At 37.8% G+C, this 14,863-nt stretch overlaps 1 protein-coding gene across 4 annotated transcripts in view; it reads left to right on the forward strand.

Moving 5' to 3' along the window:
- Positions 1 to 14,863, forward strand: part of AK8 (adenylate kinase 8) — a 77,861-nt gene that overhangs the window by 8,856 nt on the left and 54,142 nt on the right. For 2 of the 4 annotated variants that reach the window (XM_068656870.1, XM_068656874.1), the window contains exons 1-5: positions 1 to 151; positions 2,231 to 2,315; positions 6,332 to 6,381; positions 7,081 to 7,194; positions 12,397 to 12,465. In XM_068656870.1, the coding sequence (XP_068512971.1) occupies positions 74 to 151; positions 2,231 to 2,315; positions 6,332 to 6,381; positions 7,081 to 7,194; positions 12,397 to 12,465 (396 nt within the window). In that variant the 5' untranslated portion in view covers positions 1 to 73. Of the gene's footprint in view, positions 174 to 2,230; positions 2,316 to 6,331; positions 6,382 to 7,080; positions 7,195 to 12,396; positions 12,466 to 14,863 lie in introns of all 4 variants that reach the window. The other 2 variants (XM_068656873.1, XM_068656872.1) reach the window with 2 other exon arrangements.

A 14,863-nucleotide genomic window follows, 5' to 3' on the forward strand; every position in this document is an offset into this window, starting at 1 on the left:
ACCGTCTCCCGCGCGCGTCGCAGGATGATGACGTCACTCCCTAGCAACGCGGCGCCGGTTGCTAAGGGAGGCCATGGACGCCCCCGGCCCGCCGTGGCTGCCGTCGGCGGGAGCCTACGCGGAGCAGCGGGGGCTGTGGCGGCTCCTGCAGGTGAACGGCGCCGAGCCCCCGGGTGAGGGGCACCGGGCTCGTGTGAGGAGGCCGGGGGCAGGGTGTCCCGGTGGCCTCCTGCCCCACTCCGGCTGCAAAAGGCACCGGGGAGAGGATTGAGGGGGGGCCGGGGCCTGTCTGTAGGGTCAAAAGCGGCCTCCGGGATGTGCAAAGAGAGTCCCTGCCCCAGAGGAATCTGAGCTGTGTGCCGCGGGTCTGGTCGAGGGCACGGGCTGGGGCTGCTCTGGGATGAAGCCGAGGGGGGTCAGCCCCTGTGGGGAGTGGTGCTGACCCCTCGCCCTTCCAGCTCGGGCTTTGTGAGGCCTTCTTCAAATCTCCCTGGAAAACAAAAGCTTATTTTCCCTTCCTTCTCCTCCTCCCTTCTCTTCCTCTCTTTTTTCCCCATGTAATTCCAAGGCCATTTGCTACAAGCACCATGGCTTTATTATTTTATTTTATTTTATTTTATTCACATTGTGAGGCACTGGAAGCAGCTGCAGGACCTCATGCTGTGTAAAATGCTTATGGGATTTACGAGGAGTGTTCTTTTCCCGTCATGCTTCAGCTGTGTTGTGGCAATACAACAGTACAAACAGAGCTTGAAATTATTGTCCTACACTTAAACATTGAAAAAACTCAAAATGCAAAACCAAAAACACGAGACCCAAGATGTGAACCTCCCCCAGAGATTAATGGAATTGCTCGTGTAAAATTAAACCAGGCTTAGCAGAAGTGAATAAAATTAAGCAGGTGTGTAAGTGGTGGTGGGACGTGGGCACCGAATAGTCAGAGTATCAGTTATGGTCAGCCTGAACAATTTGGCATTGTGGTAAGACCAAATTTTCTAGCTTTGTTACTTTTAAAGCCACTGATAATTGTAGTGCCAAGTTCAGATTTCTTAGTTTAAATCAACAATGCTGGAAAGTAATCATTTTAAAATGAACTTTCAATAAAAATATAAATTTTATACTTTAGGCTATTTGCTACTCAGGCTTGGAAGCATCGGAATTTGCATGTGAAACAGTTCATAAACAAAATAGAGTGGTTTAATTATTCTCATGAAGTGAATGAAGCGGAAAAGGAAATTAAACCAATAAAAGGCGATCAGTTGGCTAGAGCATAACATTTCATGGAGTACACAAGCTTTGTAGAATTTACTTTCAAATATAAAAGTGTTATGACTGATTTTTAGGAAAAAAAATCCTATTCCAGTGTAAGCAGTTCGGTAGATAATCTAAGTGAGAACGTTAGCTGCTGTTTGATGTTTAGTTTTAATTACAGAATCCTTGACTGTGCTGAAATGTTTTATAAGAAAATCAATGGAGTTAGTGTTTCTTAGTGTTACTCCTTTCCCTGCCTGTAAAACTGCAGTCATTGCTGAAATCAGCAGCAGGATCTCTGCTGGTATCAGTGGGAGCTAAGCAAGGCCCCGTATAACCTCAAACATTTAATAGGAAAATTGAATCCAAAGCAGTCGTTCAGAGAAAGGCTTTAAACCCTTCTCCCACCCCCCCCCCTAGTTTTCATGCAGGAGGAAGACCAGCAGGGTTAAAGAAGTGAGATGTGCTGCTTTTGTGGTTTCAATTGGTTGTGGGCTTTGTGTGTTTTCTGCAAGTCTTATCTGTCCTGCGGTCCTCTAGGCTGGTTGGGAACTTGTGGGAATGTGCTTGAGAAAGAGGTTTAACTTGTCCCGAAGAGATGCTGATTTAAGCTGGCTGGTTTTGAAACTGCTTGTATGGCTTTTGTCAGTGCTGACTCAACCCTTACCTACACCAGACTGCCCAAGCCAAACCTTTCTGGTGTCTGTATGTATCATAATTAAGCTAAAGAAAATAGTTTTTGTTTGTTTGTTTGTTTTTTCTTGGCATTTTTAAACTGTTTTACTTAAATTTTTTCAGCCTCTACTAAAGGTTTCATGTTCTCTATTCTGTTTATTGAAAGGGACTTAAGAAAATGAATTAGCATTTATAAACTCTTTAAGATCCTCATAATTACATTGTCTTAAATTGCAATATATCATGACTATCGTGACACATAGCTATGTTAAATTTTCCTCTAACATTACCCATTTATTTTCAGAACATGGTTGAAGAACTCTTGATTCATAAGCCAGATGATCCCATTCAGTTTATGATAGACCATTTAAAGCAAAATAATGATGATGGTAAGTGAAAACAGAGAGACCACAGACACTTCAACTTATATTTGTAAACAGCTGCTTAGAAACTGCACTTCAATTGGCAAATGATGGATACAACTTTTCAGACCATGTCTTGAGAAAAAAAAAAAGTGAGCATTTTGGGATAGCTATAAATAAGATGCTTTTTAATTTCCTTTTTTTTTTTTTTTAGTGGGTAATCTAATAAAAAATGCACTTTAACAGTTATAACAATGAAACCCTCTAAGGGAATAACAAAGAGTTCTAGTGTATCAATTATTAATGCATTCTGTGCCCCATCTGATATTTCCTGTTGTCTTTAAGCTCACTAATTACTCCTTTTGTCAGGTGTAAATTTGGTTTCCCATCCTACCTGGGCTGGCAGATTCTCTGTTTTTTGATTAGTTAGTTACTAGCTGTTGTTAATGAGTTCCACTGCTCAGTGGCATCCTAGATGAAGGAACAGTGAGTGTGCCTACACACATGTATAACAAAACCTGGTAAATTGAATAGGAAGTCTCTATTCTGCACAATAAAAGCATGTAGGCTCAATCAAATTATTTGATTTACAAACTGTTCACCCTTAGGCAGATTATATTTGGATATGCACAACTGAACTATAATTTTTGTTCTGCATGAGCTGTCAGGAACAGCTGGTGTCATGTTGCTTTGATGTTTCTTTAAAACCATAGTAAACCATTATGAAAGTTCTGCTGCAGCATCAATGAAATCATTATCACTGGAGGTGCTGTGAGCTCTTTATACATAGCGGTACTGATCAGATGGGTGTAGATTGAAGTGCTGCTAAGTATCCAAAAAAAAAAAATAATCAAATTCTGCAAATTATGTCCAGCCCTTTCTGATGTGGGCAGTGTGTGGAATCAATCTATTTTGTAGACCCATGGAAAATTTGCAGAAGAATTTCAGTTTGGTAGAATGCAGATAAAATTTCTTCACATTAATCTAACATTTGTCCTTAAGCCCCACAGTATCATTTGCACAGAATTAGGCAGGTTTTGATTTCGTGACTTCAGTACTTGGAGGCTAAAGATAGAACTACAGCAGCTGTTTGTCAAGAGAAAAATGCTGTCTGCTTTTGGTCTGGAAAAAAAATCTATTAAGAAAGGGAAGGCACTCCAATTAAAATTAGAGCCTAAATGTTGTTTTAGAAATAAATTATATGGAAAATAATGTAACAGAAATCTGTAACTGAGTTGATTTTACTTTTTGATCATGGCAGAAGGTGCTGACTATTTAGAAGAAAAAAACCCTTATTAGAGCCATCAGTAAAGCAATGAATTTTCATGATCTTGCCTTGCTAGACAGCTTTAGCCCTAGAGAAAATTTCAAACAGAGATGTGTGGAAAAGAAGTATTGCATCTATCCCAGGTGTGAAGTTAGAAAACCTTTTTAATTAATAATAGGATCTAAAGTACTCTTAAAAATATAAACAACTCTAATGATGATTATAGCTTACAACTGTCTTGAAAAGCTCCTAGGTCAAAAGTGTGCCTGAGTGTTTGTACTCAGTGCTCTGTGCTATTGTTCTTTCATGTGATCCTTCTGAAAACCTTAAAAAGCCTATGAAGATTGATAATTCTTTAATATACAAAGATGCTAGTTTTCTACATTTTATCTTGGTTTGTGTTAGCAAAGAGCGCTTTCCAGATCCAAGTGACATTTCTGTGAGTTCTTGCTTTACTCTTATACCTCTGAAGAAATGTAACAAAGTTCTGCAAGAATGTTCATGATGTGCTATGAAGTTTTCCTCTTTGACAAAGGATTTTACTCACAACTTAAACATTTTTTTTTTACATTAATATTAATCATAGACCCTTTTGGACTAAAATGGAACTCAGTGAGTCCAGCTGTTATTTTACATTATCCCAGGATTTATTTATTTTTATTATTATTGAAAGCATCCTTGAATGTTAAAACTTAAGAATGCTTGGAAAAGAAAATTCTGTAACATCTTGTCAAGTCTAAGCGTGGAATGGAATATGATTTGTTAATGAAGAAGTACTTTTGCAGATTTTCTGCACTTCATTTAGCTGCTGGTCCAGACCTCCGGTATTAAAGACTGACCGTTTGCTGATTGGAGGGGGTTAAACATTACATACAGTGGTGTCCTGGTTGTGCCCTTGTGTCATATGTTTAGGGAGAATGCTTTAGAAGAGTCTTACAAGTGTGCAAATGAGAAAATCAGTGAATTACACTGCCCCATCTGCTGCAAGCCACTAAGCAGAGAGAAAACCAGATTTAGTACAAAGTGAGCATTTACAGTAGCCCTGGGCAATATTAAAGCATGATATGGTGTATATAATGGTATGTTTCGTTTTTTATCAAACGTTTGTCCAAGAAAGCTGTGTATTAAAGCTTCAATACCTAAGGGTTTTCTTGTGAATTTTAAATCATGCTCCTAGTTAAACCTCAAAAGGATCTGTGGATGGAAAGGTTTTTTGATTTTCTTTGAAGTGGTTTGAAGAAGTTGATTAGTGTTGGCACCCGAGCACTCTTTTATGACGCTGTTTATAAATAATTCCTAAGTATCAGGCTGGAGTTTCAAGGTGTTAGATTAGAAAAAAAAAACTAGGATTTAATCACATTACATTTGAAAGAAATTAGGTGATAAAAACAGCTGATGTATCCTTTTAAAGTATTTTTCTACATTGTGTACTAGTTCTGTTGCACTTGCAAGAACCAATAAGGGGGAGTTTTTCTTAAACCTTCCAAGTCAGATAACTTTGTAAAGATGAATCTGTAATTTGGGTTTCATGTATGTTTAAAAATTGCACCTGCCCAATAACTGTTAAGTGCAAGGAAAGCCTTATAAAAATACATTTCACATCCTTCCCTGTCTGCTGTCGTCAGACACTGTATCTCTTGGTTATCAAGAGCTGAAGAGAAGCTAGTAGATCCCTCCTTTGTTTTGACCTATGTTACTCCCAGTAAATAATCATCAGTCCCCTCTGCATATAGTCTGTTCTATTTTGTGTGTTTGTTTTTTTCCCCAAGTATAATGGTAAAACATCAAAGGTATTAATATAAAATGAGAGCTCAAGGAATTGCAGCTCAAGGTGTGTTCATGCAAAAAGTCCCAAATACTTTTGTAGGAGTTACTCCATTTTCCCTTGTTTTATCTTGCCTCTTATTCATTCCCATCTTATTCATTACAATCTTACAATGGTAAGATTAAGAATTTCTCAGAACTGGGATGCATTTTTCCCCACCTTGCTGCCTTGGGGAAGGGAAGAGAGAGAGACATGCATTAGGACACAGAAAGGGAGGATGAAAATGACTTTTAATGATGACTTGAGAACATGAAGGTAGCTGTCAAAGGGTAGAGAAAGAGTGCTTAATTTTGCAGTGTCTAAATCTTCTCTGAACCCTGACACAGCCTATTTAGTTGAAATTAAAACATAAAGTTTTGTGGTTCCTTTTTTTTTGTGATGGGAGCCAAAAGCTTTGCCAAAAAGTGTGTTTACTACAGTACTGAGTAAGGAGAATGAGAGAAGAAATTAGGTGATGGTCCCATCCAACCTCAACCACTCTATGATTATGATAATTGTCACTTTCAAATAGTCCTGCATGTGCAAGCTATTTTTTTTCACAATATATATCTGGTCTGAATTAATCTTTTAGGAGTAAAAGCCAAACTGAGATAAGAAAATATTAATATCTTATGAATATTTCTTATTCATATCTATATCTTATGGTTCACCCAGTAAACTATCTGTTTGAATTGGTAGACAAATATAGATATATGCTTAAATGATATGTTTAGTCAGGGTATCAATCTGATTAACCATGGAGATTAGAGTATGACCCAGCTGGCACTGACTTAGTGTTTGCCTTTTTTTTCTCCTCGGTGGAGCCCAATCATGAAGTTTCCATTCAGGCAGATTTCCAACTGAAATTCTTGTTTCATTGTGATTTCATTTATATTGTGCAATGGGATAGTGGGAAAGTGATTGGATTTTTGCTGTTCTACATCTTAGCATTCACATATTCTCATTTCATAGCTCCAAGAATTTGTATACTCGGTCCACCTGCTTCTGGGAAAACTACAATTGTAAGTATGCTCTTCCAGTGGTACAATACTGTCCACTTACCTTTTTACTTTCCACCGAGCTCAGCACTTGTGAAAGTTTTATTCTGAGAAAATAGTTCTCAGAATTGGTGAAGTGATAGAAGGCAAGTTGAAGGACGCCGTTCGTAGGGATATGCCTGTATTTTGCAGTACAAGTTAAATGGAAACGTTTCAAGTGAGCTATGCAAGAACTTGCCCAGGTAGTGGTAGTGATGCTGCTGTAATGCAACGGAACTCCGCGTGCTTTGTTTATCCAGTTTTTTAGAAGGATTAATTAACCTGGGAGGAGTATCGTAAGTACATGTTTGTGGAGTTCCTATATTGCTGATTGCTTTGTTTGCATGGCCAGTTGTCTCTCCTGTCCACTGGCACAACTTAATTGAAAATCTTGAAGTTGTATTTGAACCACAGAGAAAGCTAACAACAGAAATTTCACAGATGGTGGTGGCGTGCGCATGCTAGGAAGACTGCTTTCTTCTTTAAAATCCATGTTATACTACAGTAGATGAAAAAAGCCTCACTCAAAGCTGTAGACTCTTGAACATCTTTGTATGAAACTGTTTAAAGTTACACATATAGTCTGTCTGTTTAAACACTCTGTCTTTCTGTAGTATCCTGAAAAAAAATGCTTTATTTTCTTTTCAAATATTTCATCCTGTATTATTTTTTTTCTTCCCTCAGGCAATGCGGCTTTGTAAACATTTGGATGCCATACGTATCTCTCAGGAGACTTTGTTACTCGAGGAAACATTAGCACTGACAAAGGAAGCAAAGGAATATAAAGAAAGAAAACAGGTGTGTAAGAGGGTATAATAATGGTAGTTCTCATGCCACTGAAGAAGAATTATATGGCATTCCCATGATTTCCACTGCTATGAGTTGAGCAGATCAGAGTAAATATTCCTTTATCTATGGTGGTTTGTACATTGGTTTATGTCTATGTAGGTGCAGGGTCCTTCAGAGAAGGGTAACCTCTGCTAGATAAGAGGATATGAACAAAGATAAAAATGTGTCCAGGCACAGAATTAGGGCCTGGAAAGAAAGAAAACGTAGAGTAACCTTGCAGACAAGTGGTGAAATTGAAGAAAGTCCAGGAATGCACAATGTTTCATTATATCATTAAACAAAGCATCTGCTGGTTTCCACGTATTTGGTAATCTCAATAAAATAAGCATTAATCTCTGAGTCTTTTTTCAGTACAAAATGCTATGGAAAATATGTACACAAAGAACATTTTTGGATTTGTCAGGGCTACTTAGTTGTGCATATTTGATTTCTCTGTAGCATGACACAAATAACTTTGTGCATTAACTCCAAAACTAATCGACAATCCAGTCAGTTATTGAAAACTGTATAAGCTTTCAAGCTGAGGCGGTAGCAGCAGACTGAGATCACTCAGCACCTGGGTAGAATCTGAAGCATCTTTGCTTCTGATTCCTGCCCATTTAACTGATTCATTTCTCCAGATGTCAGGGTATTCCATGGGTAACAGAATGGAAGGAGTTTGGTTTTCTGTGACCATCCCTAACAAGTCTACTAGTTAGAGTTGATTTATTCTACTTCATGACCTACTTTCATAAAAATTGAAATAATTTCATATCTGTAAGAATTCTACACTCTGCTAAACTTGATTTAAATTGGCCAGATTTGGAATTTGCTGAGATGGTAGATAGTGTAATTTCATAATTTGTTTCTTTCGAAAACTAGGCTGAAAACAGAATAGTGTTTATTACACTGACTTAATGAGTGAAGTTTGGAGATAGCTCAAGTGGTATGTTTAAAGATCTGAGAGTTCATTGAACTTACTGAACTTACTGGCAAAAAGGTTTGCTTTTGGCTGGGATGACAGAAAATGATTCTTACTGAGAATATGTACTTTGAAATCTTAGTTCTAATTATTAAAGATCGTTTTACTATATTCATAAATTTCAACCTAGAAGGGGGAGAATTTAAAACAAAAATTCCCTTTGGTTTAATTACTCTAATTATTAACATATTTCAGACTATACAGATGTACTTTCATGGGTGTCCTTTTGGGCTTATTTGATTTAAAAAGATGGATGGTGTGGAAGATGAAAGTCATGAATGTCAAGGCTAATCAGGTAATAAGGAGTGCCTGAAGAGCAGAATTTGTTGGTGTTTTAGTACTGTGCAGTACTGCGCCTTTGTTTCTGAGATGTTAAATGCCAGAAGAATGTCTTCACTAAATCATTTCTTTTGTTCTTTTACATGAGTTTGATTCTTCATGTGTAGCTCCTAAAACTAGGAGGGAAATCCTTGCTTCCTCTAAAGCAATAGAAGCTTTACAGTGACTTAAAATGTAGGCAAAGTATCATCTCAAGAGCTGTATTTTCTCTTGCTGATTCATGTCTGCTGGCTAAATCTGCTTTTGCTGTAACTGACCCCAGCTTCTGCTGAAAAAAGTGGTAAACTTGACTCCTCTAGTGTATATAACATCCATCAGCACTAATAGGTTTTGAATGTCTATTCAGGTACAGAACAATAGCTGTTTATACAGCCTTTGATACAAGCAAGGCATTAAAAAGTTGCAGTCCTGGCCAAAGCAATTTAATAAATGGAAAGAGGAAAAGCATGAATTAAGACTGTGGTTTTGGAAGTCTGGTGTGAAGATCATGTAACACGATTTAATGTTGTTAGAGGAATGTTTCATGGGTATAAGGTTACTGTGGCTAAATTAACCCTGATGCCAAAGGTCATTCATTTTTAGGTCAGTAGGCCACTGTTACTAGATTCGGGCAAATGCTACAAAAAGGTCTGCAAATATTTGTTCTCGTATTTTACTTACGTCTCTTTAGCCATGCTTTCAGCTCTTTTTACTTCTAGTGAAGAGTAGAACATTTGAGTTTTACTGGCACAAGAATTGATGGAAAAAGTATTTAAAATACATTATTATTCTCTGAAGCTCAATTTTTAAATTTGGACTTGCAATCATCCACTAACTCACCTGGCCACTTACTAATGAGCACAGCTGAAGTAGTGAATTTTAAATATTGACTGTTCAAAGCAAATTGTGAACATTCTACATGTAAAAATATTCCAAAACTAAGTTAAATATTTTTGAATATTCAATAAATTTGCGAAACCATGAGCTACTAATAAATATTCCATGAACAGAAAAAGAGGCTACATTTTTTGATAAATCATTGCAAATTATTCCCTCATCTCTAGTTATTATAATGTTAATAGAAAGCACCTTCAGGTTTTTCCTATAGAGAAGTCTAATGATAAGCTGTTGCATGTTTCACTTCGCATGTTAGATGGATAAAATAAGAAGTTGAAGTAACTTGGGCTTTGCAGGATGAGTTTGCTCTTACTGCTATATTAAATTACAGTTAAGGTGTTTGCGTACTACTTCATGATTTAAAAGTGCACTACAGTTGCATCATACCCCCATGATTTTTAAGAAGAAATAGAAGACAGGAAAACCCAAGGCATCCTTATCCATCTATGTTCAGTGTTGTATTCAAGAAGTCACTATGAACAAACAAATAGGAATTGTTCCAGTCTTGTGCATACTTTTCTTTTTAAAGATCAGCCTTCTGTGTGTATTCATCCAAACAAGCTAAGTGTAAACATTTGTGATTTTCAGAATAAACATATCCAAAATTTCCTATGGAAACGTTTAGGGAAAGTGCTTTCCCTTCTCACACTAAACAAAAAGTGTAGCAGTTTTATGAAAAGATTTCTATAACACATCTTATCTACTTACAGTAATTTAAGATGGAATGTGATGTCCCTGGAACAACATGGAATATTTAAAATTAATCAGGAATGAGTACAGTTTTTTGGCAGTATGGAAACAGTTGATCAAACTAGCATGTTTTAAAAAGTGGTATGGACATAAGCAAAATCCCATAGCTTTTGGAAGGTTTGATATTTCAAGCAGAAGGTCTTTCATTAACCAAGCTGGATACTGGGACAGTCTCAGTGTGCCTTAGATAAGATACAATTCTAGAATACTATACCAAATGCACGTGTATCCTTGTCCACTCTTACAGATTTCTGGGAGGAGAAATCCCACCTATCATGATATATTAATGTGTTTATGAGAAAAAAAATGTAAACATAGTATATGATAAAACAGATTGAATGGTTTCTAGCTGAATAAATAGGCAGTCTGCAAGCAACCTACTGAAAGTGATTTTGTAGGCTGCTGCTCAGTAGGAGGAAAACTGACCAGGAAATGAGGCTGGAATTGAGCCCCAGAGAGCAGAAGTAACTAAAGCACAGAATGCGTGTCCTTGATTGTTCTCGTGCAATAAACCCTGCTAAAAAGAAGACTAAGCATACCACTGCACTGAAAGAAGGTAGTACACTTTTGGTTTAAATTGGTTTGGCAGGGCTTAGCAGAGTGGACCCCCGGCAGTTGCTAGCCTGTCTTGACATGACACATCAAAGAAGGAAGGAAGACGCTAGCTGTTTCTGATAGCAGCGTGATGCACCTTTGGAAGGTGACAGACTCAAAGCCACAGACCCAGGCTCCAGCAGTGAGAGGCTGCAGGAGGCTTTGACGCACCACCCTATGGGACCTGCTGACTTTCAAGAAACACAGCAATTTCTTTCCCTTTTTCTCTTTTACCTGCTTGAATGTTGCCTTATGAATGGCTGATATTAGGACAGGCACTGAGAACAGGGGACAGTTGAGATAAACAAAACAAGAAACCCCACCATAGGACTGGGCCACCTTGACCATTCCACAGCCAGCTGTGGACTGTTTTCTTTTGTGTATTCTGGAGAGCTTTTTCCACTTTACTTTAAAGTAGTGACTTGTGTGGTAGCGTTCCCACTGCTCCTGGTGAAATTGTTTCATGATCTAGTGAAGGAGAGTTATGAAGTCTTTCAGCATAGACGGCCACATTTCTGCTACATCTATCTACATCCTTTAGTATAACGTAGCCCTACAGAAATACTCTTCTTTTGGAAGCCCACAATATATGAAACTGCTTGGAAGAGTCAAGTTGACATCGTTAGGTGAGATAATTGTATGCATCAGGAGGTAGAGAATCTGACTGCTGATTTTTTTTATGAGTAATGGCAAAATAAATGAGACAAAGACAAGGTGTTCTGACTGGCATCACCAAAGGTTTAAACTTTATCATGTTACATTAGCAGTTTGTTCAATGGAGTTCAGCATTGAATGAAGGCCCAAGTTAACAAGATAGTGACGAAAATTTCCTACAAGAAGGAAAAAAGGTTATTTTTAATTTCTTATCAGGAAATCTGAGGTAATAACGGACTAAATATTAGGGGTGGAAAAATTATAAATCTGTAAAGGATCTGTTCTTCTGTCCAATAGCAAATAACATTTGTAGATATGGGCAAAGTAAAAGTCACAGAAAGAACCAGCACTTCTGAACATCTTGATATATACAATGTCAATTCCATTTCACAGTCTCCGGAGTTTAAATTAACATTACAATGAGCTTTAACATTAAAATGTATTTTAAATAAACTTTATAGATGATGCGAGAGTGAGAGTTACCAGAAACTATGAAAATAACTTCCTGAAAATTACAGTGTTCATCTGCTCTGCGTTGGAGATTGTGCTTCTCACATGTGACAGCTGGTAGTACGTCAGTGCATACAGCAGTAGTGGTATGAAGTAGTGGGTCAGGTACTTGTGGCAAAGGCACTGCTTGTGGATGCAATGTTCTTACAGAAGCCTTTGTCAGTCTGATGTCCGGTGTGGTAGTTAGCCTGCAAAACTTGGCGCTGCTTCCATGCTGGTGTGGAAAAAACATGGATGTAGGCTTTGGCAAGTAGAAATGTGTTCAGCTTACCTTTAACACTGATTCTTGTGCCCTTATTAACACTCTGATATATTATGTTAATGACTTGGGACTGATACAGTTTGATTTATTTATTTATTTCAGGAAGACATCTCAGTTCACCTTTAACCGGAATGTGCCTGCATGATAAAATTCCTTTTGAACTCAATTGTGAATATGCAGCCTTTTTTTTTTGTTCTTTCTTTAGCAAATTCCCAACGCGCTTTGGGCCAATCTGATCCAGGAACGTCTGTCAAACGTGGACTGCATCAAACAAGTAAGAATTGCTCCTCAGAGGACTGGTGGATAAGCACTTACACAACTCGTGCATAGTAGTTAGCATTCTGAGTCCTGAGCAGAGGAGGGAATGGGGGCAAATCATTGGGGGCTCTGGAGCGGATTGCTTTCTTGAACATCAGCAGAGGGAGTTTGGAGCTTTATTAACAGGATGAAGGGGAGAATGAGAGTATGCATATGCTAATCTTCTAGCACTGAGATGATCAAAGGCTGAACAAGCATAGCTTTGTTGATTGCCTGGGGCAACTGGCAGAGTTGAAGTGGACAAAACAGATAAACAGAAAATATATAAAAATCAATATGTTAAGATTTTAACTCTTATTGAGGAAAGGGGGGAAAGAGTCTAATGTTACTCATTTCAATTTTCTTGCTTTCTTATTGTCTTCTTTTTCTTCCTGAGTAAACACTGCATTTGAATATATTCTAGGTAATAATTAATATCTTCACTGTTAGCTTACACAAATAGGCAACTGGATAGGTTTGGCTGCATCCACAAGTGTATGGCTTTCCTTCTCCCCTCCCCACTCCCCAGTGTGATTAGTTTCAATATAAATAAAGACTTTTAACATAGAACCAAAAGAGATCTCAAGTAGATTAATATTGGTTGAAATTAATGTCTGGACTCAAGGAAAACAATCTTTTACACGTTTCTTTTAAAATCTCAGGTCCTATCGCTTGAGTCCGCAATCAGACCATTATAAAGAATTATTTGTAAGAGACAAGTTTGTAATGATAAAAACCTCTTCCTAAAGAATCTGTGCCAAAATACAGAACATACATTATTTGATGTAATCTTGAGAGGAAGAAGTCCATAGTGCAAAGCAGGTGTTGCATCCATGAAGGACTGAACAACTTTTCCAGATAAATAGTGCAAATTCTCAGAACAGGTACTCTGTCTATTCACCAGCTAGTCAGAGGAGAACTGATACTTTCTGACCTCAGAGAGATGTTGCAAGGCTCACAGTTTTATTAAAATATGCTGTGACTTGATATCATCATCTACCTTATTGATTGAATAAAGTGGGGCCAGTAATTAATGTTTCATTGAAGTGTGAAAATTGCTTCTTAAAGCTGTGTCAGCATCAGCCACTGAAAGAAATTGGACATGCTAAAAGCTTTATCTCCTTTGCTTCTCTCTGTCTCTGATTTTTGCTGTAGTCTGAAATGGTCTGCAGTCTGGATCCTTCCATCCATGTCAAACAAAATGATCTAGGGGGCTAGGTCATTGCCTTGTAGCTCTTAGAACAGCAATTTTGTAGCACAGAGATGTCTAAAGGTGTGTTAAAACAACAACAAAACTAGTAAGAAGAATTCAAAATGTTGTTTTATGCCCCTGATTGAAGGTTTTCTGATTTTACAGCTCAGGTAACATAAACAGTTGCCAAAGAGGTTGTCTCGTGCTTCAGTGCAAAGCCAGCTATTTTAGCTTAAGCCACTGATAGAAGTGTCTTTCAGTGAACCTGCCTTCTGTAAACTAGATCCGATGGTCAATGACAGTGTATGAACTGTGGAAAAGATAACTTGATCAGGATGGTAATGAATAGCTGGAGGTGTAATCTCTTAAATGGTTCCTGCCTGGTAGGTTTGCCAGAGGACATGTCTGTGTCATATTTCTGTTGCAAACAGCAAATAGATGGTATGCTGCTCTTCTTAAGCAATAGGTTAAAACTAGCAGTAGCTAAACTTTGACCCATCCCATCAGATATTCCACTGTTTGCATGGGCATTGAAGTTAAGATACTACCCGTTGGTATTTATGTTATGAAATGTAATGAAAGGAGTAGAGATTGGCAGAAAACCTATGTGTTTAGAAAAGGATTATCATTTTTTTCTGTAGAAAATACTGTACACCTCACTCCACATCTGATCTATCCATTTTGAATTTGCAAACCAGAATTTAACTTTTGCATTGCAAGTCACTCTGCTAGAATTATTTGGCTCTGCCTAGTTTCTTGTGAAGGTCTTTTTAGCTGAGCTATTTTATTTCATTTTGACTCATAATTGTTACTTAGCCCTCCAAACCAAACATCTGGTAGTATTTAATGTATTTGATTATCTGTACTAAATTTAGACTAGACTATTTTACTTGGCAGAAGGACCTGTTTAAAAGCATGCATATATGCTACACTATCTTGTTCATTTTAGCAGCCTTTGGAATTGCAGTGTAGGTGAGGAACATCGTTGAGAAACCAATATTGTCAGCTTGGGATATACGAGCAGATGGGCAGCAAAAGACTGTGAATGTCAACATTTTGTATGGAAGCAACACAGTGAGATAGCATGGATATAGAGCAAGTCAGGTGATACTAAGATTTACTGCTTTGTCTCTTTGTGGCAACATCTTTCTCTAGTGAAACTTCCTCTGTAGTGTGTATGTTT

The sequence above is a fragment of the Anas acuta genome, chromosome 20, assembly GCF_963932015.1.
Source record: "Anas acuta chromosome 20, bAnaAcu1.1, whole genome shotgun sequence".
Lineage (NCBI taxonomy): Eukaryota > Metazoa > Chordata > Aves > Anseriformes > Anatidae > Anas > Anas acuta.